Genomic DNA, 19,624 nt, shown 5'->3' with positions numbered 1-19,624 from the left:
TGATCAAAGATCGTTTATGCGGTGAAGACAACGCCTGACACTTTCACCCACTGTCTTTACCAATGTCCAAACATTTATTTAACTCAAGTTCATTTTGATTGGCTGCATTTGTTTTATGCAAATGGACAAACTGTGATGAATGAACGGACTTGTTTGATGCTTTGCTGCGATATTTTCAAAATAAAATGTGGTAAAGACTAAAACACACAACAATAACAACAACAAAACAATTCTAACGTGCTTTAGAATAGTTTTACAGTGATTTGAATGAAAGCAAACGCCCCCCTTTTGTTGGTGTCAGTGAATTATAGCCTTATTTTTGTGTAACATTGCTTAAATGGCACAATTTCATCAATCTGAAGCCAAAACGCTGTAAGAACTTCAGACTATAATTCTCATGAGCTGTGATAAAGATTAATATGTCAGTGACAAAACTCGCATGTGAAGTGTTGGTGAAAAGGAAATCCACTCATTTTAGATCTGGATTTATACCTTGTTCTTAAACTAATCAAGCATCACAACCTAGAAATTTAAGAGGGATGAAATAAATTTAAATCTAACTGAAAAAAGCTCTATGTTTGATTAATTATTAAATATCATTCCTATAGTAAAAGAATAGGAAAGGTTATGTCCAGTAAAAGTGGGATAACAGCTGAGTAAAAGACAGGACTGTGACACGGATGAATGCAGGTGTCGGTCAAAATGTAAAGCATACTGCCCTCTTGTGGCAGATGTCGTAAATTGCAGCTAAATGGCAGTAAATTCATTGTTTCCTGAGCCGTCGCCAAAAATATAGTGAAGTGGTGGGTTTAATGTGAGGACTGTACCAGAAAATCACTATATTTCATTATATTACAGGCCTATATATGCAGCATATAAACCAAATGTATAGAATACATGGGATTAGGATAATTTTCTGGGTTTGATCTGAAGTCTGTGAATCCTTCGCACTGAACAGATGCTTCACTGCTGCTTCTGCTAAATAGGAAACTAATTTTAGGTTAGAGGTGTTTTGCAGTATAAATATAGTGATTCTCAACATAAGCTGATACAGAAAACAAAAGCAACCATGTAACCACATGCAAGAAGAGTTCAGTGTAAAATTCTATCTCATTAAAACTGAATTACCATGGTGACACACAGAGGGTTGGATGTTTTTAGGAAAACTTTATTGATGTGGATTAAACAACTGTTTTAAGTTAATGGTTAATGGAAGCATTCAGTTAGTACACTCATTGCTGTACATGCTACATAGTTACTGGAGGTCCAAGAGTCCACACAGTTTCCGTATGAAGCTTCCAAAAGACAGCATGTCTTTGTAAGAAATGAGTCCCTGTGAAAAGGGAATGGCTGGCTGATGTCCCAGCATCAGATATGATCTTCACTTGTCTTTGTACTGGGTGAACTCCTTCAGAGCCCAGTTTTTCATTTCTATCTCCTGCCGTAATCTGCAGTACTCCTCAGCCAGGGTCTCAAACTCTTTTCCCAAGATCTCAAAGGAGGCCAGCTTTAAATCCACAGACTGCTTCTCCACCTGACAGGCCTTCAGCTCAGACTCCAACTTTTCTCTGAAATGGAGAGGCAACAGAAAGAGAAAGTTTGATTTTTAGAAAAAACTTTGGCCATATGGTAGCTATCGTAACTTTCTCTAAAGGCTTGATAAAGCTTAAATTCAAAGAACACGACAAATACTAATGAGAAACAGTATGAATTTCTTCAAACCCCTATTAGTTGCCTTTCAGAAAATAGCTAAGGCAGAAGTGCTCTGGTGACAAAACTCAGAAATAAATCAGACAGACAAAAGACACAAAAAGCCTCTTGCCTTATCTTTCTATGAGCAGATATTGAGTCGGGTGTGTACGTGTCCAGCTGGATTTCAACCATCTCAGCCCTTTAAAAGAAGAGCAAAACAAACATGAGGAAGAGAAATGCATGTATGGTTTATATATCTTCTTCTTTCATCTTTTATTGTGAGGTGATGACGGTGGTTGATGTTCAGTATAGCATTTTTTCTGGTTTTACACATCACATCACTTAACTCGACTAATACAAAATAAAAATAAAAATATCATGGGTTTAAAATGCCAGCATGTGCAACTAAGTATTACCAATTTACAGGGATACTCTTTTGTGCCTACCAGCAACAACATATCACTTTACAGATGTCTGTTCTTCACAATGAACAATATAATATTGGTAGTCTAAAATAAGACTAAATTTCCAAGCATCAAATGTTAACAAGTCTTTTTTGACAATTATATGTGTCAAATGTATATCTGTAAGTGAAGCACTGAAATCTTCTTACTTTATCTTCTGTAAGACTAATTCACATTTGCCTTCAAAGTAGTCCAACTTCTTCCTGTCCAGATCTGTCTGGATCTTCAGCCTGTGGTCCAAGATGAGAGACTGGAGAAGCTGAATGCACTTAGTTAGCTCCTGGTTAGGGAAAGAAAAGCAAAATATTGTTGTAGCAAACTAAACAGAACGTGCCTCATACACACAAATTTTAGTCTGGAAACAATTCCCAGTGAGTGTTTTTCTTCAAATGATGCTAATTCCACAGAATGCCCATCATTATATAAATTATATGTGGCAACCTGCAAAAAAATAGAGAAATTTAGGCTAAGCTGGGTCCTTTTGCTTTACTGAATACCTTCATAGGAGTACTTACAGACAAGTAGAGTTGAGTCTGTCTCTGCAGGAGAACTGCATTTTCCCTGCAGGTCTCCTTCAGACTCTCTGCTCTTTTCTTCTCTTTGTCCAACTGGACTGACAGATGAGACAACTTGCTGTTCTTCAGACCCTCACTTTCATTCTCTAGAAGAGATTACAAAAGCAACATCCTGTGTGTGATTTCCATGCAGAACAAGGCTCTGAAAGTGAATGAGAAGTTAACTTTTACTGGTAACCACAGATTAATCAGCATCAGGCTACTGTACCCCATTCAGGCTGATAGTAAGAGAGGAGGTTCAGACACTTTTTCTTGAGATGTTTCTCCAGCTCTCTGGGTAGACTCTGTTTCATTCTTTGTACATTCTGGTGAAGATAAATATAGTATAAGCATACACACATGACCTGTATTGATAATTAATATAAATTAATATGAATGTGGTTTTATTTGAAATTTGTTTCCCTGAACAATATATCTACTGTACATCTTTTTCTGAGAAATCACAACAGGGCTGAACATAATTTTTTATTAAAGCTGCACAAATTCAGAAACAACACAAAGCACAATTTTTAACTATGCAGGGGAACGTACTGTATTTTCATGACTCACCTTCTCTGATGGCATGAGCTCCATCACCTGTTGGGCGTTCAGGCCCAGAACAGAGGGCTGGTCCTGGTTGGTAGTGCTACTGGGATCCAGTCGTCTGACACACTGAGCCACCAGCAGACACTTCTCCATTGTCTCAAAGAACTACATGCACAACCAAAGCAAGTGCTATATCACAGCTGTAATTTCATTATCAGATACGTGTCATCCTACTCAAGAAAACGTTGCTGGTGTCTGTCTGCTCTTGTTACTTTGGTAAACATGAACATACAATGCGCAGTTTACCAATATCATAATATATAGTAAATTCCTTGGTACTGAAGTAAAAACAGTTACAGGTCATGCACAGACCTTCTGTTTGTGCATGTGTAGAGCGCCCAGGTAAATATAAGAAAAGTACCATGGTCTGGTCAGGGGGTACGGTGGTATGGTGCTTCCTGACACAGTGGTCCTGGATCATCTCCTGCAGCCCTCTGTGGAGGCTCTCAGAGCGCAGCCAGTGACGCCTCTGGCTCTGCAGCTTCTGTTCCGCCTGGAATAAAAACATCTGCAAGTTCTCACAGATACGTAACATCTAACAAACTCAGACCTCTGTGGGAACAGAAAGATTCCGTCGATGTGTCTGCAGTTCTTGCTGGTTACCAGTAGAGGTCGATAAGTCATAAACTTCTTAATGTGTTATTATGCATGAATAACTTCACCTCATAAAGTGGCCCATCCAGAAAAGCTGTTGGGTCCAACTTCAGTTTAAACTGAATTTGCATCATATAATACTGCACTTTGCAAAGCAAGGCGCGTGTAAGTTAGCAAACGTGAAAGGAAACATAGAAGGTTTTGTCCCAGTGTGAGATCAGTGCTGCTGATACCTTGTCCAGCTCTGTTTTCAGGGATACAGTGAGTCCAGTTTGGTCCACATGCTGAGCCAGGGTGACCAGGAGTTTACAGAACTGAGGGTTCTGGGTCAGATCCTCCTCAGTCATGTCACACAGAGGGAACGAGGCGAGAACTGGGTGGGAGGATAGTAAATATTACAGACTTATTATCAGTGGCCAAAATAAATCACCTTCAGGGGATTCACTTTAACTAAATGCTATAGCTTCTTCAGCCTACGCAGCCTACTTTACAGTATAAGAATATGTTACTTATTTTTGGTTATAAGTTGTGAATAATCTATATTAATAATTAATTGATTAATTCTTTATTTATTTAATTAAGTAATTTCTCTCTAATTATAACATAAATTAGCTTTCAAGCATCATACATGTATTTTACTGGAGTCACAGTCTTAGCAGCAGTTAACGCAATAAACTTGTTTTCCTACCCTGCTGATGCAAACTGTCATCCATCCCAAGCGACGACACATGTGTAGACTCAGGACCAGCGGACATTTTCGGCTGAATTGTGTTCCTTTTTAACCAAGCCACCTATCTATTTGTGAATTTTTGACAGCTATCTCCGCTAGCACGAACACAACATGAAAACGAACTGAGTACTTCCTGAGTCAAGTTGCGCGCTGTCTGCAAGGAGCGCCCCTATTGGCTAATCGACACCATGTGACCAATACAATCAGCGAGTCATACGCCGACTTCTGCCTACTTGCGAGAAGTGCATGGCACTCGCGAGAGTGCGCACTGTAAAAAGAAAAATCTTTCCCAAGGAAAGCTCTTACTTCAGAGGAAGTAAGAGCAGTAAGTAAGTAAGTTTCATGGTTGATTGAATAAAGGAGAATCACAGGAATATTGTTTGTAACACTACGCACATTAACTACAGAAATAAAGTGTACATGACATGAATGAGTGTTGGGCTTAATTTAGAACTGACGCAGCTACAGACATTCTATCTTCACACACAGATCAAGTGTCTCATGTTTTTTATCAAAGTTGCGTGTGTGCCTATAAATGCTCTACTACTTACAATCAAGCACTTGAGAGTAGGTAAGGCATGCACTACCGTTACACCAGCCATTCCACAAACATATTCTCCAAAGTATGAAGGGGAAGTTCAGGAACATCACTAACATGGGGTGGACTTTGTGAATAAGGGGTCCTGCAGCCAAAGAAACATGCTCCCTGAATCTAACTCTTCAGTGTTTTGTGTCCATGTTTTCTTTGTCCATTAGGCTTTAAGGTGCACACCAGGCCCAGGGTTTCATTGCAAGGGTTTTTGATTGCATATGGACAGTGTCTCTCATCATGTTTTAATGTTGCTTATCGCTCTCTTAATTGAGCAGACCCTGTCTGTCACATGACCTGGTGTCTATGAATGTGGGGTTCCACGGCTGTGAGTATTCCTGTACTTTGTGCCTCTCCACCATGACCTCTGACCTCTCATGTGGACAGCTGTTTCCTTGCAACAGTCCTTGCCCATATCTGGTCTTCATGAGGCTGCACTCCCTGTGTTTTGTAACCATACCATTATCTTACTTTGCCCACACAGTGTTATACTTATTTACTTAATTATTCAATCTGTAATAAGGTAGTTTTGTGGATATAGACTAGATGTGTCAATTAGCAATGAAGAAATCCCTAATTCAATGTGTATTTTACCCTTTTGCAGTGTGAATATCAGTGTTTCTTGCATGATATAACTTGTGCTCAGTAAAAAAATATGTATAGTAACTTAACTGTAGTGCTGTTTACACAATGGCTGGTGGTCTTCATTCATCAATGAGTGGGCAAAATTAGATATGAGCCAGTCAATTTGAGTAACATTTTAATTGACATGGAATAAAACCAATGGATTGGGATAGGATGCGACTGTCTGCATTTTATTGGTCATGTTCATGGACCAACCCTCATTTGCTAAACCAATTACTGAAAGTTGCACTTGATTGCCGAGGTCTTTGGCCTATCATAAGCCAAGTTTTCCTAGTGGGTGGGTCTTTGTCATTGAGGGGTGGGGTGTTCGAGGTCATTCAGTCCCTCTCTGATTCACTCTATCGGCGTGTGTTGAGGGGACGGGTAGTTGGAGTAAGGAGTCGCCGGGCGGTAGTGCATCTCAAACGCTTTTTGGGAAAGAAACGCCGCTGAAAATTGCACCACAGACTGAAGAAACGACCCCCGGTGACGACTTCTGTGAAATTATTCAACGCAACGACTGCGCCACACGCACAAACATCAAACGCAGCCAGGCTATCAAATGCTAGCCAGCTAGCATCCCAGAAAACTGAGGGGATCAAGGTGTTGATAGCTAGCCTCCCAGCTAATTATCCATTAGCTAGCATCCTCCTGCCGTAGCATCATTAGCTCGCTTTTCCTCGTCGCGCACGTCGAGACCTCATCAGTGCTCGTGGTGGTGCCTTTCACTTGGCGAGCACCAGATCTCACATTCAGACAAAAACAGACAACGGAGCTTCCTAACTGGCTGCTGCTGGAGAGAAGAGCGTCTGCGTTGCATTAGTTGACACCATCACACCCATCTCCCCAACCCCTTCACCTCTGCCCCTCTCCCTCCACCCGAAACACTGGAAATCCACAAGCGGCCGGATAGCGGCGACGGGCCGGCGAAGCTGGGGGTGGTAACGTTACCGGACTCGCAGGGAGTCATAACGGCTACAGACAAGCACAGCCGTGGGGATCTAACGACAAGTATGGACGGACTGGCCGTGGAAGTTCGCGGCTCAAATGGGGCCTTCTACAAGGTAACCTGGTTACAGTCGCAGTTTTTAGTAGTCGCAGTTAAAAGTTTTGTTTCAAGAAAAACTGTTAGGTTTCGCTCTTCTGAGCCCAGCCCTCGCTTATCATTACTAGGCTAGTGTTAGCTTAGGTCCAGTCCAGACAAACAGGGATGGTTTTGCGTTGGCCATTGTGGGGTGGGTAGCTAGCTCCAGCTAGCAGTTAAGCTAAGTACACTTGTCATCACCTAGTATGGCCTATATTTGGTCATTTTTAGTTAATGTCAATATGATTGCAGGCTATACCATTGGAAACAGATTCCCATAATTTTGAAATGGCATGCAATGTTACTAATAACACTGATTTGTCTTGAAATGTGGGGATGAAAGCATTTAAAACAGAAGCGAGCAGCTAATCAGACAGCTGTTGTGCAGTTTCTACGCACAAGTATGATGTGATGCTACATCTAAACTCACATACATCATATTTGTTTTGTAGCCCAACCCACGTCCTAGCTACACTGAACATGTTTCTTGCTCTAACAAGGAAGGACTGGGGTGCCAGTTTCTGTTTCAATTCTGTCTTATTTTCAAAGGAAAGTACACTTTCATATCTAGGCACATGACTGGAAGTCATTGTTGTTGCTGTGTCACAGCCTGTTTGCTGTTTTCAAACATCACATTAAGATGGCAGCATGGTGACTTCAACTTGTATTCTCGTTCATTCATATACACATTCATCTTGTTAAAAGAGCTTAAATAAAAGTGATTTCATTCAGTCAGACATACATATTTGGGTCTTGGTGGAGATTGTAGGTTATGACATAATTTTGGATTTCAGGGGATTTTAACAAGAACACTGATGGAGATACCCCCAACTCGAGGCGAAACCATGATGGTTGGGGATAGGCAAATTATTTTGTTCATCCTCTCCCCGATTTCTAGTCTTAAGTCTTTGTGATATCTCAGATTTTAATTTCTCTTAGTTTAACTACATTGTTTTCTCCATGTGCTCCTCTTCTCTGTCCTGTATTTGAGTGTTCAGCTGGTCAGCCGACCACATGGTGGTTTAGGGATGAGCCTATATTTACTCTCCTCATGCTGCTTCACCTGTCGTTCTGTTTTACAGGGTGACAGTTCAGCTCTGGCATGAATGAACACTTTCCACCCATCTCTATTACGGCCATTATCTCACAGCTCTCATTTTGTGGATGAAATGGACACTTAACTGTGTTAGTGACATTTTAAATGTCATATTCCAGTAGATATGTTGTCCTTGGTGGGACAAAGTGGGGCAAAAGCTTTACTGTCTTCTTTTTTACTGTTGTGATTGACACACAAGGTAAAAGGATTTTGCTTTTTAAATGCATCTCATTCATCTTGGTGTCACATTGAGTCTGTTAGTTTTTTCTTTTTAATTATGAATCAGGATCATATTTATGAACCTGTCAAGGCAATACGGTACCTGTCAGGAAAGTGGCACTTTTTCCTGTTTAAGGTCTGCCCTTTTTGTAGCAGCAAGCACATAGCAGGCAAGCTGATAGTAGACTAAATGAGGATATCAGAGGACATCTTATATTCACGAACTCTTTCTTTTTTATATTTTTATTTATATTTTGTTGAAAGTAGGCCATTGAGATGGCACCAAATCACACTGGCTACTTCGGTGGAAAAGATGCACAAAATATCCATTTTCACAAGAGAGGAAGCTTGCAAACCTGGCTCCTCTGGTCCAAAAGGTTTTGGTCACCACGTGGACCTGCATGTGGCTTCTGGCCTGAGGATGAAGCGACATCATTGTAAAGGTGCCTGTGGCCCCTCTCTTCCCCCCTCCTCTTTACTAGTTATGTCATGCTAGAAAGAGGGCTTGCCTGCCCTTTGACCTCGTGCTACTTGGTGGAAGCAGTGCTTAGCCCAACGTAACATGCACATGCAGCTGTCTCCTAACGTGACCTCTGGAAATTGGAAGATGAGCACTTTTTTTCAGTCAGACCTGTTGTCAGTTCTTTTCCAGAAGTTTGCCAGCTCTGGTGTCACCGGGACAATGGCAAAGTGAGCAGCAGACAGAAACCATGTGTGTAGGTACCATTAACAAGGACCTTGTCAGAAAAGCAGGCAGCCGTGATTGGTAATCAGAGCTGTAGTGAGAATGGACTGCTTAAAGGGTGTAAAAATCTGTGTGTCTACACACACATGGCCCCTGATCCAGGCTGAAACCCTAGCCAACTCTTCCAGTGCCAAGACAGCACCTTCGCAGCAGGTGAATCGCCACCCCCACTCCTGACCCCCAAGCATGTTTGCAATTGAAGCTACTGCCCGACCTCTCTGTTCCATACATGGTAGTGTCACACAGAGAGTCACGCCACACCCACCACTTTCCTTCCGTCTTGTCATTTCTGAGCGCTGGGGGTGTTGGTCCAAGTTTATGGCACGCTGTGACAGATTTGTGGATGGTAATGATGGACAAGTAGCACACTTAAGTGATCTGGGCTGTCACATAATCTGTCCATATAAGCAAGGCTGAGTTTGAGTGCCCGCCTTCCCCACACATGTGCCCTCAAGAACATGCCTTGTTTAATATTATTGTCTTCCAATTCACACACAAAGAGAAAGCTCATGCATTTTCATTCTGTTTGTGTATGAGTGAGTGGAAGTGTGTGTGTGTGAGAGAGATTTCCAGGCTGTCTGTGCTGTCAGGAGGAGTCAGTGTTCCTCGTCACTTTATCCAGCACAGAATTCACAGCCAGAGAATTGTGTCAGCGATGTAATGTCTTGGCTTCCAAAAAGCTCTAGATGCTCTTTTTCAGCAACAGTCGCAGTATTGGTCTAGCATGGCTTACAAGCCAGCTGTCTGTGTTGTTGACATGCAAAATCAAATGCTCACAGCTCCACCCCTCGTCACTGTCTCTCTGTCTTGTTCGTTCATGGAAATAAAATCCTTTCTCTTTCTCTGCTTTTCTTTTAGGGTTACATCAAAGATGTCCATGAAGACTCACTCACAATTGTATTTGAAAATAAGTAAGTCTGCTCTCTCCGTTAGCATTGTCTGTATGTCTGCTTGATGATAAATATTCCTCACATAGGGAACTGAGGCTTGAAGTGTTGTAATTGAGAGTTGCGATGACTGTTCCAGGCTGGTGCTTTAACCAGGCATTCAAAATTGTCCTCTTCAGCACCTGTGCCTGGCACGCAGCTGTCCATACACGTCTCTAACAGTTTTTTTACCTCCTGCTCTGACCCCTCCTGCCCCTGCCATCCTGATAGCATGCTTTGCTATACTCCTAGCCCCACCACCCGTTCCTCTGGTCCCTCTCTATCTACTTGGCTCAGAGCGTAGATTAGGGTGCTCCTAAAAATAGTGACCCAAGGTATGCAGGGTGGGAGGAGTGGCAGTATGGTGGCCTGTGTCGTTTTGGGGATGGTTTCTTCCCTGTCCTTCTCCATTTACTTTCTCTGAGCACATGGAGGTGTTGGAGTAGCTGGTTCTATAACATAGTGAATGAATGGAACACCTTTTTTGGTCTATAATGAGGAAGTTTTTGAATCTAAGATCCAAGTTTGAACGGCTTTATTAGCTTTCAGTACTGAATGAACAAAGGAATTAGCCAGTTTTCACTCTGTGATGTGTCCAGAGTAATAATCCTCCAGACACATCACAAAGGTTAAATTACTTTCACCTTTGAAAGTCATTTATCCTGAACTTTATTGTGCTCTGTTGACCTATTTTCAAGTTTTTCTGTAATGTAAAAGGACATCATACAATGAACATAGTCACTCACTGTTCAGACACAGTTCCTTGAACTTCCTCATTAAACTTAATGAGCCATTTTTATTATCATTATGTCTGTTAATGTGCTGTACAGCTGTAAGTGGGTGATACACCCATACCATTGCTTACCTAATATGACACGAGAGACAAAGAGCTTGAATCCAGACTGCTTGAACTGTTACTGAATGCAGTTTTTATACCTGTGACTGTCGATAAGCTAACAAATGTTTGTGTCTCGCCATAGCTGGCAGCCAGAGAGACAGTTGCCCTTCAGTGACGTACGGTTGCCTCCTCCAGCCGACTACCACAAGGAAATTGGTGAAGGAGAGGAGGTGGAGGTGAGGCGTGCTGCTTTGTGTCTCTCAGTCCCAGCCCATACACCTGAGTTTTCACTAACTCATATCTCAAGGCCTTTATCAGACAGATCATTATTGGCTGGTACTGACTTTTAACTCGTTTCCTGGACATCCATGAGGCCTCTAAATTATCAAAAAATCTAAAATTAAACTATCTGTATTTATGTCTTTTTAAAGTATTTCTTGTGGCACATGATGGTTTAAAAGTTGTTTTAAATCTTTATTTGATTATGTGCTTTTGGGCATCTTGTTTGCATTCTGTACAGTCAGTCTACACCGGCTGTGCACTCTAGTTTTTGATTTGCAACATCTCATATTGTCATGTTCAACAAGTTTACCTCACATATTACACATTGTCTCCATATCACGTAGCACAAGACAGTTGCACACTATGTATCCTGTCTGCTTTACTAATTACTAGACAGCGAATTCATAGGATTCCATTCATGTCACAGCAGAGGGCTGCCATTTGTTTGCTGAATATGCAGCCAAGGCCATGTTCACTGTCGCTGCATCGTGCTTTCCACTACAAACTGATCGAAGCACCATTAACGAGTGTAATAGCTGTCGCTTTTCGTCTCTGACTGCCATTCACTGCGTGTCTCTTTACAGGTTTACTCCAGGGCCAACGAACAGGAGCCATGTGGCTGGTGGCTGGCACGAGTCAGAATGATGAAGGGAGAGGTAAGTGGTTGCAAGGACCCAAGGAACATTATCTTTAAAAAAGTAGTTAAAGAATGAGTGAAAGATCGAAAAAAGAAACTCAGAAGCTTTATTCACAGATTATTTCTTCATTGATATGTACTAAAGCAGAACTCTCTCTTCTGTGGAGATGTGTTTTGCCTTTATGGTGATTTCAAATCCTCTTTCCATCTCTGCATGTCTCCATTACTTCAAGCACCACAGTCACACAACAGAACGACACAATGCTGTTTTGTTGTCTTATCATGCTTGAAAATACATTTTAAACCACTCAGTGTTAATTTTTTTTTTAATCCTGTCTTCACAATGCCTTTGGATGCTGTGGTGCTCTGAGAGAATTGTTAGTTCCTGAGTTTTAGTGCACAGAGCGAATTCATTGAAGCATTGAAAAGGATTCATATTATTGTGTATTATTATTATTATTATTATTGGAAATTATTAAGCTGATACCTTGTGTCAGTGATGAAACCCAGCGTGGCTAGCTTCCTCTGTGTCTCAGTATTTAATAATCAGCAATAGAGGCTAAGCAATTATCTGTCACTTTGCCCCAGCGTTCTGTTGTATTGCCAGTAACTGTTTATTGAGCTCTGAGTACTGCAGTATGCTGTGTGTGTAGAGTGAATACAGGCCTGTAGTAAGATAAGTACTGCTGGGTAATGATCTCAAAGAGTCGGTATGTCCTGATGTAGTCTGACATTGTACCTTTAAATTACATTTCCTATACACCCTGTTCTTCTTTGTCACACTGACTTGTGTCAAAATGGATTTGCACCACACTCCGTGTAACAGCCACATCTGGCTGTTTTTTTTTTTTTTGGAGGTGTTTTTCAGATTTTCTGATAATCTGAAGCGGTAGTCACCAGCACGAGCTGCAGGTTGAATAGTGGGTCAGTGGGATATGGAAAGGACAGCTTTGCGCTGCTACTGTGCCAAGGGAGTTGCTGCTGGTGTAGTGCTGTTATTTGGAGCAGTCTGATAAGAGCCTGCAGGAATGTCGAGCTTTGACTGATGGCTTTAATACTGTCCTCAGAGCATGGAGTGTGCAGTGTTCATCTCACTGCCTTTTCGTGGTTCCACTTATTCTTTGTCGACATTTTTCCATCTTTCTCTGTATCTCACTCTGGTACGCCCTCTTTGTTTCACCCTACATTTGCTCTGAAACAGAAAAAAACTGGAGTGTTTGTAGCTTTTTTAGGTAAATGAATAAAGCTAATGATTAAATGCATTTTTGCTGTAAATTCTTTCTTTCAACAGTGAAAAATAACATCAATTAGCAGTTCTGCTCTGTGTATGTCTTGGCATGATGGTGTTTTTATTCCATTCACATTGGTTATCTGAGCTGTCAGGCTGCCTCGTGTCTGGTATTTCTGCCTATATTATTAAAAATTGGTATCTCTTGTATTGTTTTCAGTTCTACGTGATTGAATACGCAGCATGCGACGCCACATACAATGAGATTGTCACATCAGAGCGCATCAGGCCCCTCAACCCCAACAGTCCTTCCTCTCGGAACTCCTTCCACAAAGTCCCCATCCCTGTCCCAGAAGACCTGAGGGACATGTGAGTGTCTTTGCATTGTCGGGTCACGTACTGTACATACTTCTAATTGGCACAGAAAATTTGAATTGTGGTTCTTGGGTATGTGAATGGATGATTTTTTAACATGTCTAGACACATTTCTTTGAATGTTAAGTTCTCTCAGTGAGCAGCGATGTTATAATGGCCCACTGCTGCCAGATGAATAACGAGGCTGACTCTCCTGTGGATTGTTTTCTTATCGACAGCTGTGCAAATGACAACATTCACAAAGACTTCAGGAAAGCTATCGGAGCCAACTGCATCTTCTACAGTGCCCAAACACACGAACTCATTGTGCTGGTTAGTATTTTGAATACACACTTGAGCTGGATCTCACTTCACGATTAGATTTACGGCCTTATTAGATAGCCAGAGATGAGGAAACAAAACAAACTAGCTGTAGTAACTCATAAAAATCTGAAAGCTTAAAATGAACTGCATGTCAGGGACTCTCTGGGTAATATCACTGGGTCTGGAGATTTCAATCTGGAGATTTCAATCTAGATCATGCTACATACATTAACTCACATTTAGTAGGGCCTCCCTTTGCTCTCAAACCAGCCTCAGTTCTTCATGGCACTGATTCCACAAAATGAATCTGCTCCACACAGACATGATTATATCATATCTGCCGATTTGTCAGCTGCACATTGATGCAGCCCATCTCCTGGATTCAGATCTGTTGACTGAAGAGGCCACTGAAGTTCACTGAAGCCATTGTCATGTCCATGAAGCCAGTTTGAGACGACTTTTGCTTTGAGATATGGAGCATTATCATATTGGAAGTAGCCGTTAGAAGGTGGTAAACTGTGGCCGTGAAGAAATGAGTCTGGTGAGCAGCAGTAGTCAGACTGTGGCATTCAGACCATGATTGAGTGGTGGAGGCACCTTGTTGATGAGAGGTCTGAAGAGAAGGGCTGTCTCACAGGATATTACTTTTGTTTCGCACCATCCTGACTAAACTCTAGAGACTGTGTGTGAAAATCTCAGGAAATTGTGTTTAGAAATAATTTTTAAGTTGAAACTTAACCCACCCCCTTTTTTTTGTAATCTTCACAGTCTACAAATGAAACCACAGTAAAGCGTGCAACTCTTCTGAGTGACATGCATTTTCGCAGCATCCGTACCAAGCTTATGCTAATGTCCCGCAACGAAGAAGCCACCAAACATTTGGAGGTAAACAGACTCTCTTGATACATGTGCACACATACCCTGTCAAATACAATTAATTTAAACCCTCATTAATATTTGTAAGTGTTAGTTTGGCTTTCTTAACACAGTTGCACTCACTCCAAGTTTGCATTTCCCCTCCCAGACAAGTAAGCAGTTAGCGTCAGCCTACCAGGAGGAGGTGAGGGTCAGGGAGGACCTGATGGGCCTTGCCATCGGCTCCCACGGTGCCAATATCCAGCAGGCAAGGAAGGTGCCTGGTGTCACAGCTATTGAGCTGGAGGAGGAAAGCTGCACATTCAGGATCTACGGAGAGGTACAGTGCTTAAGGAGCTTATGTCCTTTTGTATGTCCTGGGCATGGCTGTGCAATATGCTTGAATGTTTGTGTTGTTGTTTTACAGACCCCAGAGGCAGTGAAGCAGGCTAGAGAGTATCTTGAGTTCAAAGAAGACTACTTTCAGGTACCCAGGAACCTTGTAGGTGAGTGAGCAGCATAACATTCCTGAGGGAGCTCGTTTTTTTTTTTGGTGACATCAGGCTTCATCACCAAAACATATTCCTTATCACCACACATTTACACTTTTCTCATTAAGACGTTCTTTAACCATTTTTTTCTCCTTTCTTCCACAGGAAAAGTCATCGGCAAGAACGGCAAAGTCATCCAGGAGATTGTGGACAAGTCGGGCGTGGTCCGTGTCAGGATCGAGGGGGACAACGACAAAAAGCTTCCCCGGGAGGAGGTAGGCAGGCAGGGGGCTGGCAGGGACGACACTGCCAGCAGCAAAGAGGTGAATGGACCGTTCGGCTGGCCTACCAGTCCCCTACAGTTTCTCTAACCACCCCCCTCCCTTCCCCACTTCCTCCACTCTCCACAAAGCAAAGCAGGGTGTAGACGTCCCATGTGCTGTCTGCTTTGACACTGTTCCATTCTGCTGCTTTGTCTCTCTTGTTTTGTCACTAGCACTTATGTTTTCATTGCTTTCAATACTCACAGCCCACTGCACAGCATATGTCAGTTATGTTGGGCATGTGTGGGCACCTAGCTGTGCGCTGTCTCTGATGGGTTGATGCAGTATGTTTCTGTTGAGTGTGCTTCATGTGATTTATTTATTTTTTCTTTTTTACTCATACTAATATTTCCAGCAGTGGTCTGTAATTCACCACTGAAAATGTTCTCCTTGAATAAGCTCTGAACTGACCAGTGATATCTCTCAGACAATGAGGTACAGAACTTAAAGTGATGATCAGTTTCCTTAAAAATAAACCCAGCACTTAACTCTGTATCCCCATCTTTGTGTTTTACCAGGGCATGGTTCCCTTCGTGTTTGTGGGAACCAAAGAGAACATCAGCAACGCTCAGGCTCTGCTGGAATACCATGTGTCCTATCTCCAGGTGAGTGGAGTCTCCACATTCGCCAGTAGATGGCAGCACTTGCCTCTTCTCTGTTGCTGTCACTCAGAAAACTTCAGATTAAATAAAGCTGCGTGTTTACAGCATTTCTGTCATACATATATATGTATATATATATATATATATATATACACACTCTGCTCAGAATGTTCTGGACATTCGTTGGAGGAAATGTCTTTCTTAGAAGCACAGTTCCTTTATGTGACATTTGGGGTCGGCACAGGGTTGGGGGGGTATGGGCGTAAGTGCAGGGTTATTTCACATTGGTCACCTGTCTCCCTCCTGTCCCGCACCACATGAGGAAAGCTGCTGAGAGCGCCTCATTTTGCCCTTACCTCATGTGCTTTTATAAATAGCCCCCCTTCTCTCTGGGATGGGGTGAAGGGTAGGCTGGAGTTTAGATTACCAGCTATCTGGACCCTGAGCTTCCAGAAATAAACGTCAGACTCCCCCCCACCATCCCCACCCCCACCTCTGCCTCACTTCCCTCACACCTCCCCTGAGGTTCAGCTGTCAGTGGTGCAGGCAGCTGTCACTTTGTGAAGTGAGACCCCCTCCTCCAAATCACCCACCACTGAAACACCATAAAAACTGCTGTCAGTGCAAAGCTGCCATTAGAAGCAAGTGCCCACCCCCCTCATCTATAAAGATGGCTCAGCTAAAACATGAGGAACCGTGGCACTCCCCAAAAATAATACTAGCTCTTCAAAAAAGACGTCTTCTAAGTTTTATCAAACAAGATAAACTGGCAGCTTTGACTTGTGAGTGTTGTGGGTGAAGACATTGGTTGTCAGCATGGATGGTGTGGTGGTTCAGGGGATCTCCAGCAAAATGATACTGGTTGGAGAATTAACAGAAATCTAACCTGTTTGAAGCTTAATGGAGGTTTGAAGCTTAGTGGTCTCTCATCATTCTTACTTTCCCTTTAACTTGAGACTAATCTGTCTGATCCATTTTCGGCACCTGTGAATCAAAGGGCCTGAGAATATTTGCACCACTGAACAGACTCTTATCTTAAACCACGCAGTGTGGCCGTCACTTTGGCTCTCTGTCCAAAAAGATGACAAAGTGAGGGGAACGTTTCCATCTTCACAGTGATGATTTCACTTCTACTTTGTCATCTAGAAATTGCAAAACAACTCTGTTTATTCCTCATTTTAAATTTCACAGTGGTTTAGAAGATATGGGAATCTGAAAGATAGTAGTGCACTGACACATGTAGCTGCTTATCCTAACCTTGACTTTTCAGGGTTTTTCAAGTTAGAAGACTGAACTTTACTCACTACTGCCACTTAGTGGTAGTGTCGTCCCCACACATCTTGTTTAAATAGTAACATGCATGCTTTGTATGTAGTTAAACCTGATAATGGCTCTTGGTCAGATGATCTGTATACCACGGCCCAGGTCAATCTGTCATGCTAGATGCTCGGGGATCTTCTGTTTCAGCTAAAATCTGGAGAAGATAGTAATCTGCACTACTATTTCCCAACCATATGTGTTTGACAACAGGTGCACAACAAGGTGTAGGGCAGGGTGCAGAGAGGGTGGGGGATCTTGTTGAAACGTTGAAGTTCTTACTGTCTATACTGTTTCCCTGTCCCTCCCTTGTAGGAAGTGGAGCAGCTGCGCCTAGAGCGTCTCCAGATTGACGAGCAGCTCCGTCAGATCGGAGTTGGCTACCGTGCACCCCCCAGTCGAACTGGGGGCCCAGGTGTCGACCGGGAGAAAGGCTACTTGACAGATGAGAGCAGCAACTCGCTCCACACCTCTCGCACCTATGGAGGCCGTGGCAGAGGACGCAGGGCCTCCAACAGCCAGTACTCTGGATATGGTGAGAATGAAGGAGCTGAGACATTACTTTGTTTGTGTGCTTTAAAATAAATATACGATTCTGTCCTTTAAAAAGTCATATGTAATCTACAATTGCTTTTTACATGAATTGTCTCTGCTTGATGCAGGCACAAACTCTGAACTGTCCAATGCTTCTGAGTCGGAGGACGTTATTGAGCGAGACCAGCGGCCCCGTGGTATAGGCGGAGAGGAGAGAGGCTCCCGACGGGGCGGCAGGGGCCGAGGCTCCAACTCAGGACGAGGCCGTGGAGGAGCAGGGTCCAAGCCTTCCAACTCAATCAGCTCAGGTAGTTAACTTCAAGTTACAAAAAGGCACTTGTCATAATATTCAGAGTATACTGTAGAACTGTGTACAGTATGGAGGCCTCGGGATAGTGACAGTATGTGTTTTTAATAAGTATGTATATGTGTTAATTGTAATATAATATTTAAATAAAACTGAGAGAAGCTTAGTTAAGTATACTTGAAATACTAATTTTTTGTGATATCCCCAGTGCTGAGGGACCCAGACAGTAACCCATACTCCCTGCTGGAGGGTGAAGGAGAGCTAGCTGACACAGACATCAGTGAAGGCATGGGAGGCGACCGCCGCAGACGCTCCCGCCGCCGCCGCAATGACCAGGAACCCAGCGTAATGGACGCTGCTGCAGAGTCGGACAGCCAGGCCGGCCCCAGTGAGAATGGACTGGGTGAGAACTTCAGTGCAGTGATGTACACTGTGCAGCTCTGAAATTAAAACCAAATGCCTGTGGGTGGAAGTAGAAATTCTGACCTGTGACATTATCAGAGAAAGTAACCCAAGTTTTCTCATTTGGCTTTTAAGATGAAGAGGCCCGACCTCAGCGCCGCAACCGAAGCCGCCGCCGCCGTAACCGTGGCAACCGCCCAGAGGGAGGTTCAGCCAGCCGTGACAGACAGCCAGGTGAAAGTGGTGAGTCACTGGGTTTTACATATTCACATTTTCCCCTCCAGAATGAACAATATATTCTGTATCAATATAAACTTTTGTGCAATAAACCCCCCCCAGCTAACAGATTTTTATATTTCCAGTGACTGTTGCTGACTACATATCCCGGGCTGACTCCCAGAGCAGACAGAACCTGCCCCAGAAGGAAAACCACGCTGTCCCTGAGCCCAAGGTACAGACAGAAACACACACTTTGGCCTCAGCCACAGATTTATTGACATAAATCAGATTCCTGGCCCATTCTCACCTTCTCCTACCTTTTGTACCCACAGGAGAACGGGACCAGCGCCAAGAAGGATGAGCGAACACCCTCCAATCGGTCCCCCAGCAAAGGTGTGACCTCGGCCAGCGAGACCCTGACCTTGGTCAACGGGGTCTCGTAAAGAGATGGCCCTGCGCCTGGTGAACCCAAGTCTAGAGCAAGACTCCATGGCAAACTCTGTCCCTGCTTGCATTAACTTAAACCTTAAACAGATGAGTGAAAAGTACCTGACAAAACCTGAATTCATACTATGAGAGTGAAAAAGTACAAAAAAACGACAAACGCATCTACTTAAAAACACACGTTAACGGTGTATGCTATCCTATCTATCAGTACGTAGTGCTTATTTAAAAAAAAAAACAACTAGCTTGCCAAAAAAGAGCTGGTGGATATGACTTGATTTTTAAAAATACTGAAACACGAGAAACAGGACGAGACTTTTTGTTGTTTTGTTTTGTTTTTGAAACGGTTGTCTTTATTTGTGTCCTTTTTTTTGTTCTGTTTTTGTTCTGTTCATTTTGTTCATTGTTTATCACTGGTTTGGACTTGGCGGTCGCTCTCTCAACCAAAACAGACGCGTCTCTTAACAGTGTTAAAGTACAGACAAGAGAGATATAAGCTGTAGGGAGTGGCGGGCGAGCAGACAGTCCAATAGCTTATGTGACG

The 19,624-nt window shown here is 42.8% G+C and overlaps 2 protein-coding genes across 4 annotated transcripts; one reads left to right on the top strand and one right to left on the bottom strand.

The window, feature by feature from the left end:
* Nucleotides 1–1,159: 1,159 nt before the first annotated feature.
* On the bottom strand, nucleotides 1,160–4,767 carry haus4 (HAUS augmin-like complex, subunit 4). 2 transcript variants are annotated; one of them, XM_041031290.1, is made up of 9 exons: nucleotides 4,599–4,767; nucleotides 4,144–4,283; nucleotides 3,678–3,824; nucleotides 3,281–3,421; nucleotides 2,940–3,036; nucleotides 2,672–2,817; nucleotides 2,306–2,436; nucleotides 1,823–1,891; nucleotides 1,160–1,568 (listed from the first exon to the last, which is right to left on the bottom strand). In XM_041031290.1, exons 1-9 carry the CDS (start codon nucleotides 4,663–4,665, stop codon nucleotides 1,382–1,384), a joined length of 1,125 nt encoding a protein of 374 aa, XP_040887224.1. In that variant the 5' UTR covers nucleotides 4,666–4,767; the 3' UTR covers nucleotides 1,160–1,381. The 2 variants fall into 2 exon arrangements, with proteins under 2 accessions (XP_040887224.1, XP_040887225.1); XM_041031291.1 differs by having other exon boundaries at nucleotides 3,678–3,809.
* Nucleotides 4,768–6,211: 1,444 nt separating this feature from the next.
* fxr2 (fragile X mental retardation, autosomal homolog 2) lies at nucleotides 6,212–19,368 on the top strand. 2 transcript variants are annotated; one of them, XM_041031129.1, is made up of 17 exons: nucleotides 6,212–6,917; nucleotides 9,856–9,908; nucleotides 10,904–10,997; nucleotides 11,628–11,699; nucleotides 13,129–13,277; nucleotides 13,502–13,595; nucleotides 14,355–14,471; nucleotides 14,611–14,781; nucleotides 14,869–14,947; nucleotides 15,098–15,207; nucleotides 15,774–15,860; nucleotides 17,490–17,709; nucleotides 17,837–18,016; nucleotides 18,224–18,418; nucleotides 18,553–18,660; nucleotides 18,780–18,868; nucleotides 18,969–19,368. In XM_041031129.1, exons 1-17 carry the CDS (start codon nucleotides 6,867–6,869, stop codon nucleotides 19,077–19,079), a joined length of 1,980 nt encoding a protein of 659 aa, XP_040887063.1. In that variant the 5' UTR covers nucleotides 6,212–6,866; the 3' UTR covers nucleotides 19,080–19,368. The 2 variants fall into 2 exon arrangements, with proteins under 2 accessions (XP_040887063.1, XP_040887062.1); XM_041031128.1 differs by having other exon boundaries at nucleotides 15,098–15,255.
* Nucleotides 19,369–19,624: the final 256 nt, after the last annotated feature.

Source organism: Toxotes jaculatrix, chromosome 23 (assembly GCF_017976425.1).
Source record: "Toxotes jaculatrix isolate fToxJac2 chromosome 23, fToxJac2.pri, whole genome shotgun sequence".
In the NCBI taxonomy this organism is placed as follows: domain Eukaryota; kingdom Metazoa; phylum Chordata; class Actinopteri; family Toxotidae; genus Toxotes; species Toxotes jaculatrix.
Note: the sequence above shows the minus strand (reverse complement) of the source record. Positions and strands in the feature narration are given on the sequence as shown.